General features: G+C 40.2%; 1 protein-coding gene across 9 annotated transcripts in view; it reads right to left on the reverse strand.

Moving 5' to 3' along the window:
* Positions 1-23,580, reverse strand: part of Tcf12 (transcription factor 12) — a 259,675-nt gene that overhangs the window by 24,370 nt on the left and 211,725 nt on the right. For 6 of the 9 annotated variants that reach the window (XM_051140062.1, XM_051140064.1, XM_051140061.1 and 3 more), the window contains exons 9-13: positions 13,797-13,902; positions 12,300-12,439; positions 11,776-11,920; positions 11,202-11,266; positions 3,850-3,928 (exon numbers count right to left, since the gene is read on the reverse strand). In XM_051140062.1, the coding sequence (XP_050996019.1) occupies positions 3,850-3,928; positions 11,202-11,266; positions 11,776-11,920; positions 12,300-12,439; positions 13,797-13,902 (535 nt within the window). Of the gene's footprint in view, positions 1-3,849; positions 3,929-11,201; positions 11,267-11,775; positions 11,921-12,299; positions 12,440-13,796; positions 13,903-22,872; positions 23,158-23,580 lie in introns of those variants that run through there. The other 3 variants (XM_051140070.1, XM_051140068.1, XM_051140069.1) reach the window with 3 other exon arrangements.

The raw sequence follows: 23,580 nt of genomic DNA on the forward strand, positions 1-23,580 counted from the left end.
TGTAGATTTTAGTAAAGAAAGATTACAGCACATTTATTTACTGAAATTTATCAAACCTTTTTAGTCAGCGAGCTAGGGTGGTGTCTAGGGTTAGAGCAGAATTATTTCTGGAAAGATTTGGTCACATCTAAATTTATGCAATGTTTCTGATTTGCTCTTATTCTCACTAGGGCTTAGGGGTGACTTCACTCAGCAGAACTGGTTCATAAATTAAGAGAATGTGTATTCTCTCCTGTATAGCTAAGGGTACGTCTAGGCTTTATTAATTCTCTCTCTTGTTTCTGAGACACTGTCTTACTTTGTACTCTTGGCAGGCTTAGAACTTGCTATGTAGACCAGGCTGGTCTCACACTCATAGAGATCCACTTGCCTTCTACATCTTGAATACTAGGATTAAAAGTGTGTACAACACTTGGCTTCCAGTTATTTGTCTTACTCCAGAACCCCAGTAGTTTCTCTTTGTAATCTCACCCTAAACTTCGTGGGCTTCCGCCACACGCTGCCACACATGACTAGATGAAGAGGACAGGCACATGACCAGATCTGAGTCGCTTTTCCCTTTGTACACACAAAAGCTGCTTTTCCTCTATTAAAATCCACTTCATGAAACCTGTGCCTAACGACCACAACTCGGAGTCAATTTATTTTCACAACTCAACTGGTGAGCTGCTGAAGTCAAGCAAATGATTCAACACTGAGCGTGCTCACAGATGACACACACGAAGGTTTTGATTAAACTAACATACATAAACCTAGACTCCACTCCCCTGCACCCCCCAACCCTGACAGGGTTTCCCTGTGTAGCCTTGGCTGTCCTGGACTCACTTTATAGATCACGCTGGCCTCCAACTCACAGTAATCCTCCTGCCTCTGCTTCTCTGAGTGCTGGGATTAAAGATATGCACCACCATTGCCTGGCTCTTAGACTCAACTTTTAATGTAAGGTTCTGAGGACTGCTACCTGGCCCCACATTACCGAATTTTCCCATCTACATCTCAAACGAAGGTAAAGAAAGTCAAGGAACGTTTTGCTTGTCTGCCTCCCAAGTCCCCATACTGAACATACCCTTCTAATATGAGTGCTGTGCTACTTCCTAAACCACAGTGGGCTCAGCCGTTTCTCTTTCACTTTGTTGCTAAAATCCTGAATTTGTTCAAGAGGAGAAAGGGGGGGCCTGTTTTGTCCGGATTACATGAGAGAATAAATCTATCCCAACTCTGGATAAGTCCTATCACCTAAGGTAAACATGTCAGTTCTATTTCAGATGAAGGTAACTGAGGCAGTATTGACCATTGAAACATGAGACTAAGGAGAGGGTTCTGGACAAGATTTCTTAAGAGACAAAAGAAAAAAAGGTCTTTTTCTTCTTCTGGATACTGTTTGTGGTATTGTAAAGCTGAGCAGGGACACTATATTAAGATTACAGCTCACCTGCTATGGGCTTCTTGTCACTTAAAAACAAATGCTACCAGGCCTTTAAGCCCAGGACTTGGGGAGGCAGAGGCAGGCAGATCTCCGAGTTCTTCATACCAAGTTCCAGACTAGCCAAGGCTCATATGTAGTGACACTTTGTCTCAATGTTACCCAATACCTTAAGAAAAAAAATGCTCTTTACTATTCCAGGTAGCAGGGACCAGAGCTCCTTTTCTTTCTAGCTTAAGCTTCTTAGTTAGTACAATGCCTTAGAAGCTTCCTCACAAGTGCTTGAGAGAAAAATGTATGCTCCTGGTTTGGAAAGTTCTGGAGAAAGATGAGGTACATTTACTCAAGAATGGCAGCCATAAAGCTGCCTGTGTGTCTATCCTCACAGATCCTATACTGACGTTGATCAGGCATAGGGAACAGGACTAACTGGGGACAACCCACTCATTCCAGGTAACAGGTCAAGGCCATAAAAGGCACAAAGCAATCTTTACAAACAGGAGCTCAGGTTTATGCTTCCTTTCCTTTGACTTTGAGCATTTACCACAGAGTGCTTTTCCTGCCGCCCTCTGCCTGCTGTTCCATGTACACAAGGGAAGTAGAGACAAGCACACTAGGCAGAGAAACAGGAGGTGCAGCTTTATAAGTGCATCCTAATTTGGTGTTTCAGCAGCATTATGTGAAATGGTTCTCTATGGCTGCTAAATTCAAAGCAGGCCCACCAACACTATTCAGTCAGCAGTCTACATTTTGATTAGTTATCTGAGATACAGGGAAAAGAGCATCATCAGCTGAGCGTGGTGGTGCACGCCTGTAATCCCAGCACTTGGGAGGCAGTTATCTGAGATACAGGGAAAAGAGCATCACCAGCTGGGCGTGGTGGCGCACGCCTGTACTCCCAGCACTCAGGAGGCAGTTATCTGAGATACAGGGAAAAGAGCATCACCAGCTGGGCGTGGTGGCACACGCCTGTAAGTAATCCCAGCACTCGGAGGCAGAGGCAGGCGGATCTCTGTGAGTCTGAGGCCAGCCTGGTCTACAGAGTGAGTCCGGGACAGCCAAGGCTACACAGAGAAATCTTGTCTCAAAAAAGCATCACCAGCTAAACCTCACTTATCAATGGAGACTCAGACTTGACTTGTGCCATCCTCAGTTTCACTCACGCTGAGCTCCAGGTTCCTCTCCCATGATTAGTAAGTGCAAGAAAGGCAGACAGGTCAGATAACAAAGTGCAAAAACAGGCTGTGGCAAAAATCATGCAGAGGATTTTGGTAAACAGTGCCAGGACAGTGAGCAGGGCTAAGTCACATCATTCCCCCGTTAACTTCAGCTGTTAGACAACAACTCGAAGTCAATGCGTCTTTCATCATCTCGCCTGTGTGGGCAACAGCTGCGTAACACTGACTAGACAGCTGAAGCCAGGAAGTCTGAAAAACTGGCATAGCCTGCTACTAGCCAAGAGCAGCTGCTGGAGCTCAACACGGCCATCCTGGAATGTGACTGAGGGGAGACGTAGGGCTAACACAAAGCATAGGTGACAGCAAAAGCTGGGACTTCAAGAAACCCAGCACAACACAAATGCTTCATAAAAACCCCCGCCACACTAGATCTGTGGCCTCAGCTGACTGGTGTTGAGAGGATGTGGCACCTCACTCAGTTGTCTAATAACATCTCTGTTCAAAGCAAACAGATTTTTCCTCAGCAAATGTTGCTTAGAAAAATATGGGTAAAGTTTTAAAATTATTGCTTGAAAGATATATTCACATACTTTACTTAATCCTAGTAAGAAATGACCACTTATAATTACAGTAGCTCAACAAACTCATCTCATAGGATAGTTCTAGAACTTGTCAAATTAAAGTTAAAAATCAGGAGGAAGGAAAACAAAGCGAACCATTTAGACAGCTCCATTAATGCTGCTCATCCACAACACAGTCTTTTTCTCAGCAGAAAACCCATACAATCCCTGATAAGTTTTCATATAAAAATGTGAAATAATGAACTAGTAGCCTTGAATCTTGAAGGGCCCCTCCTCCTCCTCCCAGCAGAGTTTCCCTGTATAGCCCTGGCTGTCCTGGAACTCACCCTGTAGACCACACCACTGGTCTTGGACTCATAAGAGATCTGCCTGTCTCTACCCCCTGAGTGCTAGGATTAAAAGTGTGCACCACCACCACCCAGCTACAACAATTGCTATTGGAAACCATTACAAATTATTTAAAAACCTAGGAAGATACGCATAAATAATTCAAGATGAGCAATATTTCTTCAGAATGAACTCCAGGGGCAGTTTCTGATTAAATGGCTACTGTCAAAATCAGAATTATCTTTTCATAGTTGAAAGAGAATTTTATTGAAATTTTGTTGAATCAGAATTATTTCAAAGTAGAAGATTTGCACGTGTTATGAATAAAAGAGAAACCCACCTGTGAGAGGTGAAGGAGATCCCACTGGTGTTGATGGGTTTGATGGAAAACTACTGCTTGTATGGTCAGGAGAATAAATCTAACCGGAAAATAAGATATATATGTATATATCAGAATGTGATAGCAGCAAAAATACAAACCCATTCATGGAGCAGTTTTTGTGATCTCAGTCATACCACCCCCAAGGCTCACAGTGAAAACATTTTCCATCAAACTGTACACTACTTTGTAACTAGCTTCAGTTTTTAAGCTAGAACCAAAAATTTTATACAATTTCAAAACGTGCGAGGAATAACACAGGTATGTACTTCTTTCTTTCTTCTCATTTTGTTTTTCAAGACAAGGTTTCTCAAGAATTAATATTATTGTAGCTGAGAAGTTTCTAAGTATTAGCAGAAAATCAAGATATGGGGTTGGGTACGGGCACACCTCTGCCATCACCAGCGCTTGGGAGGCAGAGGCAGAAGGGTCAAAGTTCAAAGGCAGCATGGGCTCGACAGCTACAGGCCATGGAGAGCATAGTCTCCACACCTGCAACTAATACTTGGGAGGCAGATGTGAGACTGCAACTTTAAGGCCAACCTGGGCTACATACTGTGTGACAGGTCTACCCATATTTGAGGTGAGTCTTTGCCTTAAAATAAAAAAAATTATCATAAAGTTAAGGTATCTGAAAAGTAAACAGTCTTTAAAGAATATACCATCTAAGTAACATAAAAAATGATAATCTCACAAAAATACTTAAAAAAAAAAAAAAAGATGAGGTCTTTTAGGTAGTTTTGAGTCAGGGTCTATGTTAGGTAATCAGGATCCTGACAGGCACAGACAGACTTTGAATTTGGGATCCTTTGTGATCCTTTTGACTTAGCCTGCAAGTTCTGGAGTTGCAGATGTGCCCACCAAGCCTGGCCCTTAGAACTTAGAATGGTCTCTAAGCCAGGCATGGTGGTACACAACTTTAATCTCAGTACTTGGGAGGTCCAGGTAGGTGGATCTCTGTGAATTCAAGGCAAGCCTGGTCTACATATTGAATTCCAGGACACCAAGGCTACATAGAGAGACCTGTCTCAAACCATCCTACCTCCCCCACCTTCCCACCCCCAAACAAACAAACAAACAACAAAAAGCACAGGCAAAACAACAACAACAATGAAAGTTTCTGAGAAGCTGTGTGGGCAGTGGTGGTGCATGCCTCTAATCCTATCACTCAGAAGGCAGAGGCAGACTGAGTTTGAAGCCAGCTTGATCTACAGAGCGAGTTCCAGGATAGGACAGCCAGGGCTATACAGACAAACCCTGCCTGGGAGAGGGGAGGGGAAGGAGGATGGGGAGAGAAAGAGAGAGAGAAGGAGGGACGAGAGAGGTAGGGAGGGGGAGACGGGGGGGGGGGGGGGGGAGAGACAGACAGACATATTTTTAAACCCTGAAACAGGGTATTTCTGTGTAGCCCTGGCTGTCCTGGGCTGGCTTGCTTTGTAGACCAGGCTGGCCCCTAACTCACATAGATCTGTCTGCCTCTGCCTCCCTGAGTGCTGGGATTACTGGCGTGCACCACCATGCTGGGCTGAGTGTGTGTCTTTGAAAAACAGGTTTTTGTTTTGTTTTGTTCTCTTTCTAAAAAGCTAACCAAAGAAGATATTAATATATGCCCCTTAGTCCTTTAAAAAGTTACTTCTCTGTTATAGCGTCAATGATTATATACCATAAAAAGTAAACTATCTTTCAAAGGGCACTACAATTTTTACAAACATGTCTCAACTCCATTGTAAATCATTGCATCTTCAAGAGTAAACTGTACTTTTTATGAGCAACCAATGCTAACTTCACAAAGTATATAATACAACACTGACGAGACAGGGCAGAATAAATACACTGATGGTGCAGATAATTAAGAAAATATTCACAAACTGCACTCACAGATTAGTTTGCCTCGCTGAGTCCCCTGTGAGAAGCAACCGTGAAAGCGCTGGAGAAACACCACCTTTGTGGCAGCCCACAGCTCCTACTTCTTTGCTGGCACTTCAGGGTGTTCTCAGCCTTGCATTTTCTGTCTCTTACTCTGAAGGCTTGCCTAGTCACTGCTGTGCTACAAGTGGTGAGGGATGATAGTGATTCCCACTGGAGTGAGTTCTGGCTTTGGGGTTACCTATGCCCCTTCTCTCCTGCTCTCCAGTTCCCTTAAAGGATTCCCCAGAGTCCAGAGTACCCCCTTTCTCCTCTAGTGACCTGCAGTTTGAGGCTTGGTAATGATTCTTTGGTTACACACTCGGTGAGCTGCCACTCCGCTCCCTAGCCTCCCCGCCTCTATTTTGGTCTGTGCTCCTCTTTCATTTGGACCTCTGCTCGTCTCTCTGTAGATAGAATATTCACAATTCTCAGTTTCTGGGAGAAGCACACACCATTCTCACACCACTTTAAATCTGTGTGTGCAGGGGTGTGGAGGCCAGGACAACCTCAGGAGTTGTTCCTCAGCAGCTGTCCGCCTTCTTTTAGAGACAGGGTCTCTCGCTGGCCTGGATCTCTGGCTGGCCGAGCCCCGGGGAGCCTTTTGTCTGTCTTCCCAGCACTGAGATTTTAATAAGTGATAAACTGCATGTGAAATTTTCTATAATACTTATCAATAAGGAGATTCTTTAAATGGTGGAATTTATTTTTTAGTACTTAGATAATGGGGAGCAATGAACAGAAATAAGAAAATGAAAGGATTTGTTATAGATGTCCTCACTCCAAATCCATACTATGGCACAAGCTTCGAGAACAATTATGTGGTGAGAGGTTCTGTGGTTGCTGAGAATTAATGTTAAAGTTCTAAGCTACGTGTATCTCACACTTAGGGCTGCCACAGGCTTCCGAGGGTGTGAATGGATTGCCAATTCTCAAGCTTCCGCCTTTCAGTGGAGCAAGCCCAAAGCATGCCAAATGCTGGTGGGAGTTCCTTTATGTCAAAGAAAACAGAGGTTATACTGCAGAGTCATGTGCGATCACTATCTTGAGTGACAGGAGAATGTTCCACTCCTATACTCAAAACAGCTGTGAGCTTTTGAGAATCGTGGTGTAAAGAGAAGCCATACTAAAATGTATCTTTTCCAAAAGAAGCTTCTCCATTTTTACATTTTTCACAATTTACCCACCACACTTGCGGTTTCTTTATTTACATTAAAAAAAAAAGTTATTCATGGGCGGGGCAGGTGAGGTGGCTCAGTTTGATCTCCAGGATCCACCTGGAAAGAGAAGATTCCTGAAAGCTTCCTCTGACCTCCACATGAGTGGCATGTTTATGCGCCCCAACCTTTTAAAAAAACAAAACCAAAAACTCTCATAAAGAGAACACACACGTGGGGAGGAAGAGAAGGTGGCCTTGCTAGCACACTGAAGCCTCGTGGGTGGCAGATCACTCCACCACCCTGTATCTCTGCAGGCTCAGCCTATCACCCAAATACAACCAAATTACATTATTTCATAAAAACCACGGTTTCTTTAGAAATCATAAACACCAGGCTTTTTTTTTTTTTTTTTTTTTTGACAAAGACTGTTCTAAACGAAGATTTCTTTCTGTTTTCTGGCTTGAACGGACCCCAGTATTGGTGTTTAAAGAAGAAAAACTTCACTTTAAGAATGGAAGTGGTAGTGACTTAGGAGTCTGTGGCAGGAACAAAGTGCAAGCTGATTCTACATGCAGCCACAGGCACCCACGGGTAAAAGGCCAATGATGAATAACTCTCAGTACCTTCTGCCAGGCTTACACGGTAATATTCCTCATCTTACTGCAACAAATGAGGCTCCTCCTCCTATCAGTCACGGTCCATTCCAATCAGTAGGGTGCCAATAAAGCCAGGGGCTGATGAAAAGAGCCTCAGACAAAAAGAAACAATGGAGAGCTCCAGGCCCAAGCCTAGAACTGAGAGCCCAGGGTTTTAAACACTGACGCTTTTGCACATTTCAGCTAATCTTTATCATGCTAATGTTATTGAGTCTAAGGAACAAAGAACCTTATTTCATGAATTACTTCTAAACGTCAACTTCCCTGGATTTTCTTTTCTTTTGTTAGAGACTACTGACCATTTAACTATCTAGATTAAAACACACACATTCTCCCTCTCCTCTTCTCTCCCTGGCTCACAGAAATCAAAACATAAATTATCACAAAGAAGTCTGATATAATCAACAAAGTTAAACAGTCCTCTCGTTTGATCTCTTCTAAATTAAAGACTGAATGTTTTGATATGGTATTAAGCACTGAAATAAACCAGATGTTTCTTCCTCCATATAACTCTCCATGGGCACAGTCTTAAAGGGTGATTGTCTGGCAAATGTTCAGGGACACACAGCTTTTTCCTTTCCTTCTATCTACCCATGTCTATTATCTAAACTAGTGCACAATCCACAGGGCTTTAGGGACTTTGTGTAAATACCTTCATGTACAATTCTCTTTCTTGCTATCCTGAGATTAAGACCACAATTATCCAGGCTTAAACCTAAAATAAAGGAACCTTTGCAAATGCATTATCTGGCCTTACATGTTTAATCACGCAGCATTCTGCGTGTTCTTTAATACCTAAACTGAAGAACAAAGGTTGTACCCTCTGGTGTTTCACACATGAAAGACCTTCTAAGGCAACTGGGGAACTAGAATTAACTTCTAATGACAACAGCAGTGTTTTCCCATCAAAAGTAGATGCTATATTATATTAAAAAGACACCACAATCTACATATCTGTAATACTTAATATAAAATTCTGATATGCATGTCAAATTCTCAAATGTAATCCTCCTTAAATTTCCTTTTCTTTTTTGAGACAGTGTTTCTCTGTGTAGCCTTGACTACCCTGAGTCACTTTGTAGACCAGGCTGGCCTTGAACGCACATCGATCCACCCGCCTCTGCCTCCCAAGTGCTGGGACTAAAGGCGTGTGCCACCAAACCTGGTCTCTCCTTATGTTTCTTATCATTTCTCCTAATTCTTCCAATCACCAGACAATTCACTGTTTGTTGTTGTTGTTTTGTTTTTTAAAGTATATTTTAAACACTAAACATTGTTAATGAGCATGGGACTCTACAAGGAAAGTTGGAGAAACAAAATTGTTAGGGAGGTATGGGGGAAAGGCTGAAGGAAGGGACAGGGAGTGTGCACATGAGGGTCTGCAGATGATGGATGCAGATGGAATGCATCGCCCTCAGCTATGACAGAAATGATTTGTGGAATGACCTGGTTGTTCCCACCTAGCAACAACACAGAATGACAGAAGTGAGTTTCCATGACAACCAAAGCCCACCCACTAGCTAGATTAAACATTTCTTCCTAGCTTCCACTCAGAGTGAATTTGAATTTTTCCCCCAAAATGCCATCCTAGTTTGTCTAGTATACAGTTCATAATATGGAAGGAAAATTAAGGATGCCAGGCTAACTAAAGTAAGCCTGAAGAATCACTGAGGACATCACAAAGTCTTGTCTGCCCATAATATGTTGGTTTTTTACATATATACATTTTTCTCAGAAACACAAAACAAAACAGAAGCCTGTGGAGGAAAATGACTCCCAAATGGAGGTTTTATTTTAAAAATTTGCTTACTATTAAGAGTCAAATGTTACTTGTCCCTTACATGTAAAGGAACTATCTGCTCCTGGATCTCCTAAAACGAGCAGGCAGAACATGGTATGCCAATCAAATACTCAAGTAATTTTCTTCGTATACACAAAGTTTTCTTCAAGGAATAAAGCCAGAAAAAAATGTAGAGATGACTAATCATCTCGCACACCTCTAAGACAGTCCCTAGAGCACAATTTCCTAGACATACACAACAGTGAAGAGGGACAGCCTGAGGCTGGTTAGATGTGGGGTCCACTGTGTATGAGCACTTCCTTACTAGCTAGTGACCCCCAGGGCGAACTACTTAATCCTTTGAGCTCAAGTCACTTAACCTTTAAGCCTCAGTTCCCCACCTGTAATGTGGGGATAATAATGCCAACCTTACAGGGTTTTCTTGAGGATTAAGTGAAACGGCATGGACAGGCTTAGTGTAGCATAAGCAACAAGAAAGCACACTAACCACAGCAGATCGCTTCCATGGGTGTGTGCCATTAATTATCATGTATGTTCCAATGGAGTCCAGCAAACAGTTCCTGGGCTCCACTGTGTGCAGGGCTCTACTATGTAGTAGAAGAGTTTGACTTGGTTTCATTTCTCAAGAAACTCATACTTAAAAGTTACAGAGAAAGGCTTATGTACTTAAACAATAAAGGAAGTTCTTTCTTCAAGAGCTCAACACCTGCTCACTACTAGGCACATATCAGAGTTCTACTTCCCTATCAACAATAACTGTTTAAGAAAATTCACTGTACTATGGAAAAAATATAAGACAATTCTGGAATTCTAGGAGGAATACTGCTTGAAGGGAAAAAAACAAAAATAAAACCCAACCAACCAAAAAACAAGTCTAAAGAGAAATTTAATGAGGCAGAAAGCATAATTTGAATTTGAATAATTAGATTTGAATCTTTTTTACCCCCATGCCCAGACAGGGCTTCTCTGTGTGGCTGTTCTGGACTTACTTTGTAAACCAGGCTGGCCTTGAACTCAAAGAGATCAGCCTGCCTCTGTATCCTGGGGTTAAAGGTGCACATCATCACACCTGGCTAGATTTGAATCTTTATAGATAATTAATAAATGTCCTTTTCTCTTTTTTGGCTTTAGCATTCCAAATTAATTTTAACATTTTAAGAGTCAGATATATTAAACTATAATCATTGTTGTCCCAATTATTTTGATGTGATAAAGACTAGCTGTACCATATTATAAAATCTCTTTGAATTGTATCATTCACTTTAGCACAAGTCTTTTAATGATTCTGAGACCCACTCCCTGTTTTTTTTGGTGAATCAGCTGTAGCTGATCCCCCCCCCCTTTGGATAAATAAATAAATAGATAGATAGGTAGATATGTAGATAAATAAATAAATGAATGTGTTTTCTATCTTGGAAAGCCCTTGTATAAAGGCTTTCCCTTCATATTAGGCGAGTTAGATTTTCTTTCTTGGCTCCACTGATTTAAGTGGGCCACTGAGTACTTAAACCTCATATAGTTCCCCAAATTCCCCTTGTTTTACCTGTATCTGTTCCACTTAAATTAAGACATACTGAAATGAAGCTATAAATACAGTTCTTACAGGTATGAGTGAGACAGGTGTTATTAAGAACTACTTTGATAGTAAGTACCAATATAAACAGAAAACAGCTCTTAAATGGGTAATAATGTCAAAAGTGTTGTAAATACAACATTCACAGTCCACAAAATCTAGGCCTTAGTTCATTAGTACACAATTCATTCAGTAGAATGTGTAAATCCAGTACTTACAGATGCCAAAGCCTTTCCAAGTGCATCACCGGTCTGTGAGCTTCCAGCAGCATTCCCTCTGGTTCCTGGATGGTTCAAATAGGTAAACAAGTCAAGGAGAGAAGCAGGAATGCTACTTTTTTTTTCTTAAGCATTTATCTGTCACTGTAAGGGTACCTGGCTTGTGACCTTACATATCACAGTGAGTCAGGAAACATTCTATGTGCTGTATTTAACAATCTATAAATATAAAGATGAGTTCCTTATTAGTTTTTTGATTAATGAAACTTAAAGATTAATTATTCATCTTTCATCTTTATTTAAACTAAATCCTAGATATTGTCCTGAATAAAATGGATCTCAACGAAACTCTCAAATTAGGATTAGGAAGTTTTTTTTTCTTCTTCTTCTTTTCTTTTTGGTTTTTTGAGACAGGGTTTCTCTGTGTAACAGCCCTGGCTGTCTTGGACTCACTTTGTAGTCCAGGCTGGCCTAAAACTCACAGGGAGCCACCTGCCTCTGCCTCCTGAGTGCTGGGATTAAAGGGGTGTGCTACCATGCCCCGCTAGGAAGGTTTCTTAACCCAGAAGCTCACCTAGAATGCTGTCTGATCCATTGATGGGAGGAGTATGTGAGGCGGCAACATACGGTGAGCTGCTGGTGCTACCACGGTGGAAGCTGGACATTGGCGGAAGACTCGTGTTTATGTCGGTTGGTGACACTGAGTGCGGAGGATAACTCTAGGAAAAGGGGAAAAGAGACATGATTTATCAGTCTTCTGAAGGCGACACTGCTCAGGGGTGGAGTGCTTGCCTAGTGTGTGCAAAGGCTTTAGTCCTCATTCGCATGTTGCTTACTCACTCACTCCCCCCAACACATAAATAATAAAAAGCATGTATTTTCCGAATAATATGAATATACACTGGACATTTTAACCTGTATAAAATGTTAAAACGAGCATGATATGTGACAAATTAGCACTTACCATGGTGGGGCCATCACATGGAAAAAGGCCACAGTAAAGTATGCCTATAAATACTTCAAAGTTGAAAGTTTTGGCCTAACTAAATTATATACAAAAAGAAACATGTGAAAACACAATACTGTTTGATAGCCTACCAAGCGGTCGTGTGAGTGAAGGCTGCCATAACTACTGGACTGAGACATGTGGGAAGTGGAGGTCCCCAGGATTCCACCAAAACCAGGCTGGCTCATCCCGTTTGATGAACTCCAAAGGTCAGAAGAACTGTGGGTCCCATCTACGATAAAAGGAAAAATAAATAGCAAGTGTTGCTGCAATCTAGAACTGTGTGGGAAAAGTACTTCAGTGAGGAACTGCCTAGACTGGACAGGTTGAGGGCATGCCTGGACGGGCTAATAGGATGTGAAAGGTACCACCATTTTATTGTCCATGTCCTGAGTTTTTTAAGGGTGAAGAGACAGTGGGCTGAGCAGGTGCCACAGGCATGCATCTCCCTCTGCTGTCTGTAGTCTCATGGCCCTGACTTCCCTGCTGGGATGGATTGCGGCTCTTTTCTAAGTCTTTTTTAAAAGTCTTTTCTAAGTCAGGGTACTTTATCACAGCAACAGAAACAAACTCCACACCTGCAGACAGTATTCCCTGTTTCCTTTTTCTTTTTTATTAGTTTTTCAAGACAGGGTTTTTCCTTGGATGTCCCGGACTCACTTTGTAGACCAGGTTGGCCTACACAGCAATCTGCCTGCCTCGTCCTCCCGAGAGCTGGGGTTAAAGGCGTGCCCCACCACGCCCGGCTACTTCCCCCTTCCAACCTAAGAGTCTATCAGGTTTTCTTCCCTCTAGCTCCAAAATTACTATTTAGAAAGAAGTAACTTTTATAGTAAGAAAAAAAAATAGCACAAACTGTAATAAGTAGGTCATTATAACAATCCTCAAAAGATATGTAATTATATAATTCATACCAAGAAAGGTTATATACACGTAAAATCTGGGGACAGTTTGGACTTTTGGTTCAATGTTCTACCAAAGGTCTTAGCTTATAATAGACAACACACATCATATCAGACATTCTGAAAATGCGGAATGGAGAGGTTTCTGATACAGCAAGCCTAGGTAAAAAGTGCCATTCTTAGTGACACTTCAAATGAGACGTCAGCAGTGACTTCAACCACAGCAGGGTCAGGGAGCCACTTATATAATAACGTCCTGTGCTCCCATATACACACCTCCCACCAGACCAAACCACAGGAGAGCAAGTAAAAATGATCTGTCAGACAACAATTAGAAAAAGTGCAACACCTTTTCTCTGTTAACATGTTTCACTCAGTTTTCACTATTATTCTTCCTATTGTGGATATTACACATGAAAAAGAACTATAATCCAAATGAGAAACCACTATTGTTTCTAGTTTTCATAATTTTTAATTATAAAACAAACCAAGGCAGCTTTGCTCATTTTCTCAGTCAGTATTTAGACGATCAATCCAAAGGTTTGTTGGATAATTTAAATAAATTACAATTAGCACACCTAGAATATTACATGGCTAAATTTTTGCACAGATATTCTTTTCCACACCCTTTTAATGCTAGCACACTGACAGCTCCGCTGGCTCCAACAACTGTTTGTCAGTGCTTACCTTGCATAAAGAAAGTGCTAGCGAACATACTGGTTGGTGGTTTGGGAGATGGATAGCTAGGAGATTCACGGTTGAAATCATCAGAATTTGGGGATGGTGCATATACCTTAAAACAAAACAGGAGATTTAATTAAAAATCAAATGATAATTATATTATTTACATAAAATGAAGTCTATGTTCCACAAACAACCTAAAAAGGCCTAAATTTTTTTCAAGAAAGAAATTTGACTATATTCCTTTTTTAAAGTTTCAGTTTCCAAAGCCCGGCATGGTGGTTCCCATCTGTCATCTCAGGACTTAGGAGGCTAAAGCAGGAGGATTCCCATAAATTCACAATCCCATACAGGCCAGCCTCATCTACACAGCAAGTTCCAGGCTAGTTTAGGCTATAGACTGAGATCCATTTTTAATAAGTAAATAAGCAAGCAAGAAAACAAACAAAATTAACAAAGTTTCGGTTCTTAATCTTAGCATAACTGGATGTCCTTTGCCCTTGTCTATACAAAATTCCCCATGACAAGGTGACACCATAAAAAACCAGAAAGTAGCTGGGCACTTGGGAGGCAGAGGCAGGCAGATCTCTGAGTTCGAGGCCAGCCTGGTCTACAAAATGAGTCCAGGACAACCAAGGCCCTGAGAAGCCCTGTCTGGAAAAGCAAAGCAAAGCAAAGCAAAGCCGAAAGCAGAGTGAGCTTCTGGCCTCTGCTGGAAATACAGACCAGAGTCAGGCATAGAAGACAGCATCAGGACACGCTCGCCACTGCAAACCTGTCCTACTACCTGCACACTTAGAAATAAGTCTATTCAAGTTATAGCCCAAAATATGTGAGCCTCACACCTGAGAATTACAAACAAGTTCCAGTTTTGATGTGTATATAATTTTTCATTTTAAATTTCAAAGTCATTTGCTGATTTATATTTGTCTATGGTACCTTCAATTCCTTGTATGCCAGTTATGACGTACTTATGATTAAAAACTTTTTACAAGTTTGCTTTTATGACAAAAGTAAAGAAATACATGTACTTTGATTCATAAGCTTCTGCTAAGGAAAGACTAATGGCTCCCACGTCCAGTGAGGAGACCAAGGTGACGAGGACATAGCAGGGTGCACTACATATCGACCTGCACCTGAACACTGCAGCTGAAGCTGAACAGGAACACGAGAGTAAGGCCTCGGAGGCAACACTCACTTTTAGAAATAATCTCTGTACATAAATTTTGAGAATAAAACCTTCACAAGATAAAGCTGAACATAGTGGCACACAGCCTTTAATCTTGTCTGAGACCTGCCTGGTCTACAGAACATCCAGAACAGTCAGGGGCACACACACAGAGAATCCCTGTCTTGAAAACAAACAAACAAAAAAGCAGAATGCCCCCTTCACCCCAAAAGACAGACCTTACAAATGAAGATGGTAAACAAAATCCTAAACAGCTTTAGTGTTTACACACTAGTACAAGTTCAAGTTTTCATTACAATAGAAACATTTTGCAGTCTGTGGCTCTCAGAGGCCCTCTGGCACTGTTCTAACTTTGCTTTTGGTATCTCAGCCATGGCCTGCAAAACACAGATGCAGAGCTACAGCCCCGCAGTTGTGCCAGTCTCAGCTCAGATCAAAGCACAACTGATGTGGTCAGGGACTTTATTAGCTCCAGATGTGGTGAAACAGTCTGCCAATTCCACAAAAGGAGCAAGTCTTCCCTCCTTACAATCAGTACTGGCCACAAATTAAATCCATGCTGCTTATGTCATCTGATCACCTGTACACAGATGCCAGGTTTTTGTTTTTAATTCTAGTTAATAATACTTTTAAATCTCAAGGATGATTCTGTAGCACAAAAAACAAACTTAATATTAAGAGACAGGACTATTTTAAAGGCGTTAGAGAAAATGACAACTAAGTATTTTAAGATCAATTTCTAGACAGGAATTTGCTTAGAATTCCAGTTTCAGTTTCAGAAAGTGAGGGCAGCCAGAGATTGCAGAAATGCCATTTTGCATTTAAGGAAGGGGTTTTGTGCCACCTGCTGAACAGACACTCCTAAGTCAGAGCACAACTGAAATCTCCCTAGTGCAGCACACTTGAAGGATATTTACAGCAGTGACTATGCAATTATGCCCAGAGTGCTTTTGTTCATGCAACCATTGGAACCAAATCGGCAAAGACAGACTCTTCCCCGACCTTGGACGATTCAGTTTAGACATATGAATGGCCCTCAAATGTGGGGTAGAGAACTCTGGAGTTCTAAAGATTTGCACTGTGTACTACACCTCTTTTCAATGCATGCTTTTTGGAATTAATATTGAAAACAGCCCTGTACAGCAAGGAAGCAAAATCAGTCTGGTAATTACTGAAAATAGATGCAAAAATCACCAATCATAAGCTTTTGCTAAAAAGATAAATAGATCCATATTCTGATGGCTGTTATTTTTAATGGCACAAAGACAATGAGGGGAGACTTTTCTTTAGGATGTGTGACTACTAATTATGGGACCCTTCCCCAGAACATGAGCTCTTTAGGAAGTGCTGTCCTAGGTGCCATTCAATGCAGAAGCCGTTATCCAGTGGCCACCTGAGATGTAGATGGTACAAAGAAGAAACGGAATTGTAATTTCATTTTTTTAATTTGAACTGCCACACATAGCTAAGAATCCTAGGCCTACACAAAACATTTTGAAAGAAATGTTTTGAAATTGTATATACTCCAAGGCCTATGAAAAGCAGCCCAAATTCTCAACATTTTGCAAATTGTCATATATAATTTGGAATAAAGAAACATGGATGGCTGGGTATGTGGCTAGGTGGCAGAACAGCTGTCCAGCATGCCCAAGGCCTAGGCTGGAGTAATATTTCCAGGGTGCAGAGAAGGAGAATTCTATATTTTCCTGAATATTCTATGTGTAGACTTTTACGGGCTCTTTTGCCAGGATTAAGTTCCAATCAGTATACTCAGTATCATTAAAAACTTTAAAATATGCTAACATGGAACACTAGTATGTGAACAGTCCACGCTAGTAACAGAAATTATCGTCAGTCCAATTCAATGAACACTTTCAAAAATATGAAATGCAAAAAAAAAAAAAAAAAAAAAAACCAAAAACCCAGTTGGCTAATTTATTTTATCAGTTTTAAAATAAAAATGTCATATTATATTCAGAAATAACCACTTATTTGATGGCTTATGCAATGAAATTTTGTAGTAAACAAATTTTTACAAAATCTAGCTGAATACTTAAAACCTAAAAGAGAGGGGGAAAAAAAAAAAAAACCCTAAAAGAGAGAGAGAGAGAGAAAAAAAATGCCCAGATCAATAGAAAAAGGAAAACCATGTATTAAAAACCGCACTTAAGCCTCTGGGTGTATACTGTAAAAACATGCACATATATGTGCCAGCACTCCAGGACTAAAGAAAAAATTAAGGTAACTCTTGGACAAATTTACTTTTCAATTAAGTTACAGCTGACTAACTTGTGTAAGTTGATGCACACAATAGTACATAAAAAAGAAGTTTACATTTCTCAATTTCTAAGATCTGAATTTTGTAAAAAGTGGTTGTTAAAGAATAAATAAAATTTGGCATTAAAAATTATGTTCCATCCCAGACTTGTGAGGCAGAGGCAGGCAAATCACTGTGACTTCAAGGCCAGCCTGGTCTACAAAGCAAGTCCACGACAGCAAAGGCTACACAGAGAAACCCTATCTCGAAAAACAAAAAACAAAAAAACAAAGAAAAAAGTTCCAACAACTGCCACAAGACAGTAAAGGATGTAAGAGCTCTGAATACAGGTTCCTACATATTCCTCTGACTACTTTGTGTCCAGTATTTATACACATATGCATCTACATTATGCTAGGATACATATAAACTAACAAACAAACCTTTGATTTGTGGAGACTGAAATTCAGGTCTTTCTACTTTCCTTTGTTTCCTCTCTAATCAAAATTAAAGATGCCCTCAAAAGAAACTACATAAAAATGTTAAAAGTGAACAACTTACAAGTGGGAGTTTAACTGGATTTGACAAATAAGTTAAGGCTTTTAGTATTTTAATAGAACATTAAAATGGCAAATTGTGCCATAAAGTCCAAAACTGAAGTTTTTATGTAACTTTAATCTAAGCAACCAAGATTTAGATCGTTCCAATAAAGCTGCATAGGTGCTGAACACACAGCATCATGAAGCAAAGTGAACCAAGTGCAGGGACACAGTCAACTCCACCTACAGTCCTTTTTCTGCAAGCCAAGACACAGTGGGTCTCTGTAAGTGGGAGAAATATGCTCAATCTTCTAAGTTTCCCCTCTCTTTGCACCAAATCTCCAGTGACATGTCTAGATTATAGAAATTTGTAAAAACTTTCCTCTCTGGGACAATTGTTATTTACAACTTTCAGTGCTGTGGAACAGGGTTTTTTTTGTGTGTGTATGTGTTTTGTTTTTTGTTTTGTTTTGTTTTTAAGACAGGATTTCTCTGTATAGCCTTGGTTTTCCTGGAACTCACTCTGCAGACCAGGCTGGCCTTGTATTCAAGAGATCTACTTGCCTCTGCCTCCTGAGTGCTGGGATTGAAGGCGTGCACCACCACCCCTGGCTTGAACCAAACATTTTAATACTACCATTTTTAATTGTGAAGAAATTTCCCCAACAGCCTGGTCCACAAATTGAGTCCAGGATGCCAGGACTACACGGAGAAATCCTGTCTCATCTCCGCCCCGCCCCCCCCCCCTACCCCCCAAAAAGAAATTTCCTCAAAATTAAATGAGGCATACATAGCTTGAAAATTAATTTTTAACATTATTGAGTATATTTCAATGGTCTTATAAATGCAAACTGTTTTTCAAATAATTGCAAATTTTCTTCAAAAGATGTCATTTCTAAGGAACAGCTTGGGCCTTATTTTCTAGGGTGATATGCTAAACAGTGTGTTCAGTCATCTACATGAAAAAAATTCAAACATGAGTGAAAAGCCTCTGGTCCCTTTTCAATACATTCATGGACAACTGAAAAGTAATCTTTACTTATGCCAAAAGCACTAATAAGGGAGATTGAGGACAGCAACCTTTCCTAACAAGGCCTACAGTTTTAATTCATGGATATCCGTAGTGAATTGGGTCAAAAAAGACAACTTCCTTGAATTCATATATTATAGTCTCACCACCCCTGTATTTATGCAAATGTTATTATAAAATGCCTTAAGCATTACTTGTTCAGAGGATTTTTTGCATGACTCTATGCTTCCTATCATAAAAATGTTATGTTTAATATGCTGGGCCTACAGATGGTCTACACATTTGAATTAATTGAGTTAATTCTTCCACTGTAACTAACACTAAGTCCTCCAAAAGAACAAAGCTTAAATTCTATAAACTTTCACATTGTGTTTGTACTTTTACTGATGGTCACTAAAAAAATTCATTTGAAAAATAAGTCTTATAACAATTTACAATGTAATTTGAGTTCACTGATATTCAAATTCTTACAAAGAAACTAATTATGTGGGCACAGAAGGCCAAACCATGGCTAAATCAAAATTTAATGTAATGAATTATATTAGAAAAGAGAACCAGATAGTTTCTTATGTTTTTAATGCCTATAACAATAAGCAGGTGCCTTAAACAAAAATTGAAAATTCCTGCTTGACTGGACTGAAGATACCCATGTGTGAGGCCTTGGGTTCTACCTCCATTCACACACAGACACAGAAACACTTAATAGACAGACACAAATATACACACACACACTGAGAAACCACATTCATAAGAATTGAAACAATCAGTGCTATGGTCAGACATTCACAAGATTTCTGTAAAGGGGCTCTAGTGTTTTCTGTTACAGGTGCTACTGCAGCACAGATGGTATCAAGGAGCGACTGAGTTGTCTGTGAAGACAACTTTACTTGTAGCATGACATACAGGAAAAGACCTGACTTCTGGAAGAAATGAGGCTCAAATTCAGAACCTGCTGTCTAGGTGGGCTTCCTCATGCCCTTAGTTATGAAGTGAGGCTCACAGCATCAAAATGAAGACAACTTTGGGATTAACAGGAGTCAGACAAAGTTATCCATGGCCTGGAGTGGCCTGTGCAAGGGTTGGTTTGTCTGTTCTTGCCCAGATCCAAACATATTCAACATTCAGAATGTGACTCCAGTTTAAAACTCTGACTTCTAAGCTGGGTGGCGGTGGCACATGCCTTTAATCCCAGCACCCGGGAGGCAGAGGTAGGCAAATCTCCATGAGTTCAAGGCCAGCCTAGTCTACAGAGTGGTTCCAGGACAGCTGGGGCTACACACAGAGAAACAACAACAAAAACCCAACAAAAAACAAAACCCCACCGGACTTTTGTCCTGTCTCTCATTGGTTAAAACACCTACAAAGTTTGAGTTATCTTTGGTTCAAAGAACCTTGAGCCAATTAACCAGCTAAATAATGATAATGATGACGGAGGATGCTCAAATTATAGACAGGCTAAAATGCCAGCGTTAATGCTGCTGCAAAATTTTCTACATTTTTGATCGAAAACATCATTTGTGTAAGAGGACTGAATGATGAGGCTAAATTCTTAAAATGAAGCCTCAGAAATCTACTATTCCTTGGTATTTTAAAAAATCTTTTTTAAAAAGGCATAATGATCTAAAGTAGTCTGTTTCCCCAATATATCACAAAGATCAGCACTTTACAATGTATTGCATAGTACAGTCACACAAGTGACACAGGACATCTGTTTTCAAATAGTGGAAAAACAGAGCTAACATTTCTGGCTCTTCTGCACACGCACATTATGTCTGTTACATTCCCAACAATGGAACACTAACCACACACTCTTAGTAACACATGGCTCTTCCTCTCTGGTGAATCTCATTTTTTCTAGCATTTGACTGGTTTTATGAAAAGATTTGAAACCACTAAGGTACATGAAACAAAACTGAACATTTAAAATCAGATGCTGGAAAAGGAAGGGCATTGTGCTTCAGATCAGAACTGCCCAGTCTCTCTCGGAACACCTGCTATGCTGTGTCAATGATGAAATCCATGGGAACGTACTAGCATTTAAATTACTAATATTCTACACATCCTTAAAAAAAATGGAGCTAAAGAATAACCTTAAACTTTTAACCGTTTAACACTAAAATTATATAAAAACCCATAACACAAATGACAAAGTATATTTTATTTTGGAGTCAAAATATTAATAAAGTTTTTACTTTTTACACGAAAGCTTGGCAGGCTGACACTTCATAATAGATGCCATGATGATGCTGATGACATATTCACATACTCTTTGGACATCATAATTAGGAACTGACTGAAAAAACTGGTATTAGAGAATAACCATTGATAGAACAGTAAGATGTGTAGGCTCTGAGGACACAGGACTGAGAAAACGTATGGATACAATGTATTTTCTAAGAACATATAAGTCACCTTTGACCTATGCTAGGCACAGGGCTATCAATTTTCAAGCCATATGTCTCTATCATACCAGCTATGCCATACACCATAAACTTGGAAATGTATAATATGACCAAAAACTGTCCCATCGCCAGTCTCAGTGCAGAACACAGAGGGAGACTATGGCAGTGACCTGCGCCAGGCTCATGCCCAGGGCTCTGGGAAGTGGACTTTACTGAACCTGCACGTATGCATGCTCATATAGCCACACGCCATATTTCAACAGACTGTTTTACTTAGAATTGCACAAAAAGTTTTTAAAAAATATTTGAAAGGCAGCTGACAATGAAATCATTAGAGAGAAAGTAGCTTCACTTACCCACTTAAATCCATCTCACATTCTCCAAAGGTCTTGAATATAGGAGGCTTGAAAATATACTTTCAGTGATCCTTTTTATTCCTATCGCCCACTATGAATGCTTACTTAAAAGCCCACAATTAATCAATCCAAAAGCACCAAAGCAGCCGACAGACGAAATGGCCCTTCTACCAGTTCTCACAGCCCTCCAACAGCACCGGCCCTTTTCACACACTTTCAAGTGGCAAAAAAGGAATGAGCACTCAACTTTACACTGTTTTAGAAAAACGTAGTTTCTCAAAACTAAAAATACTAGTGTTTAAAATGTCTTTTCTAAATCACTGAAGCTACAACAAATGCATTTTTCATAAAATGCAAAAGAATGAAAACAATGCTGAGGAGGCAGCTACTAAGCTTCAGGTGAGGACTAAGTGAGCATTAGCATAATGCTTTGTAATTCGTACCATGTACTTCACAATGGTAACTCGCTCCGAATCTCTCAGGATACTTTTTATAATATACAAAATTCCTATGGCTCTTAAAGATACATTTTTAGAAATATACTAAGTAGTTAATACTAAGTGACTAAAAAAGCAGAAAAGTCTTGCTTAGCAATGAAAAAACCATTTTAAAATACCTAAAAGTGGACTGTAAATTGACTGAGACTATATTATTTGGAAATGTAGAAATACACTTTTAAAAAAAATAGTGATTTATGTTATAAATCTGCACAGGGTCAAAATTCTAGTATGATTGGAAACAGATGGTATCCCAGGAAAGTCAGGCTGGACCTGAAACTCCAAACAGGAAACACGGCCTCGCTAGCTGACGGCGTCCCTAATCATTTCCAGAGCTTCATACTTGTTCTTTTTTATGAATACCCAAGACGACTTTCATCTTTCCCATCCATCTACAAAGCATCACATAATACTCAATATGTTTATGTCTTTATGTATAAATTATGCCTATATGAAAATGTAAAAATAAGTGTACTTTTAAGCTTATGCTAGAAGAAATAGTATTAATTTAAAAAGAGCTCAAATTCAAGTTTATTTTCTATAGTAATTTAAAAATAAAAGCCAACCACTACTGAGTTGCTGGAGTCACTATTCCAAGTAACAGTTGAAGACATGACTTCAACGGCACAAATACACACACACACACACACACACACACACACACACACACACGCACACACACGCACACACACACAATATCTAACTTATGGTAAAAGAATAAAACCCTCGCAGATTTTACTATAATGCAGTTAAATTGCACCACTTTTGGTTAAGCAACTCAGGAAGGCACTGTATGAAGAAAAAAGGCTTACCGTTTTCCCGTTGTAGTAATACATCAAAGAACTGCTGCCCATTCCAGGGACAGGGTAAGCACAATACATGTTGATTTTGAAAATGTTATTTGCAGCTGACACACACAGCTTCTCTCCAAGATGTACATCCACACAGGCAGCACGCTCCTCAGTGCTGTGCATCCACACATGGAACTACTCAAAAGGAACTTATGCAAAATAGGAATGAACCAACACACAGCACAGAGGGAGGGTTTATGCTGTGATCAACCTCTTTCAATTTCTACCAAGTCCCTGCGCTGGTGGGAGATACCAAATAGACAAACTTTGGGGTGCTGAAATAAATATGCAAAAGTCACATACCCTGAATTAAAAAAAATAAACAGTGGATTCTAAAGGTAAATGTACCAAAGAATAGCAAATTTTCACACAGGCACAGACACACACGTACAGAGTGAGAGATGAGAAAGAGATAAAGAAGGGGAGGGAGGAAGGGAAGGATAGAGGAGGAGGGGAGAGAGAGGGAGGGAGGGAGACTGATCTGCTAATCTGTTATTAGTTTGAATCACATTAAAGCACTTGGGAAAGGAAGCCTGGCTTGCGACACCTCCAGCAACACTGCCATCTGGCATGGTCTAAAGTTGCTCTCAACTCTGATAAACACACAATCAAGCAATCAGACACTGGAATACTGAATCACGTTGGACAAGGGGATGCAGACAGTTAAGC

This window comes from Acomys russatus, chromosome 32, assembly GCF_903995435.1.
Source record: "Acomys russatus chromosome 32, mAcoRus1.1, whole genome shotgun sequence".
Classification (NCBI taxonomy): Eukaryota; Metazoa; Chordata; class Mammalia; order Rodentia; family Muridae; genus Acomys; species Acomys russatus.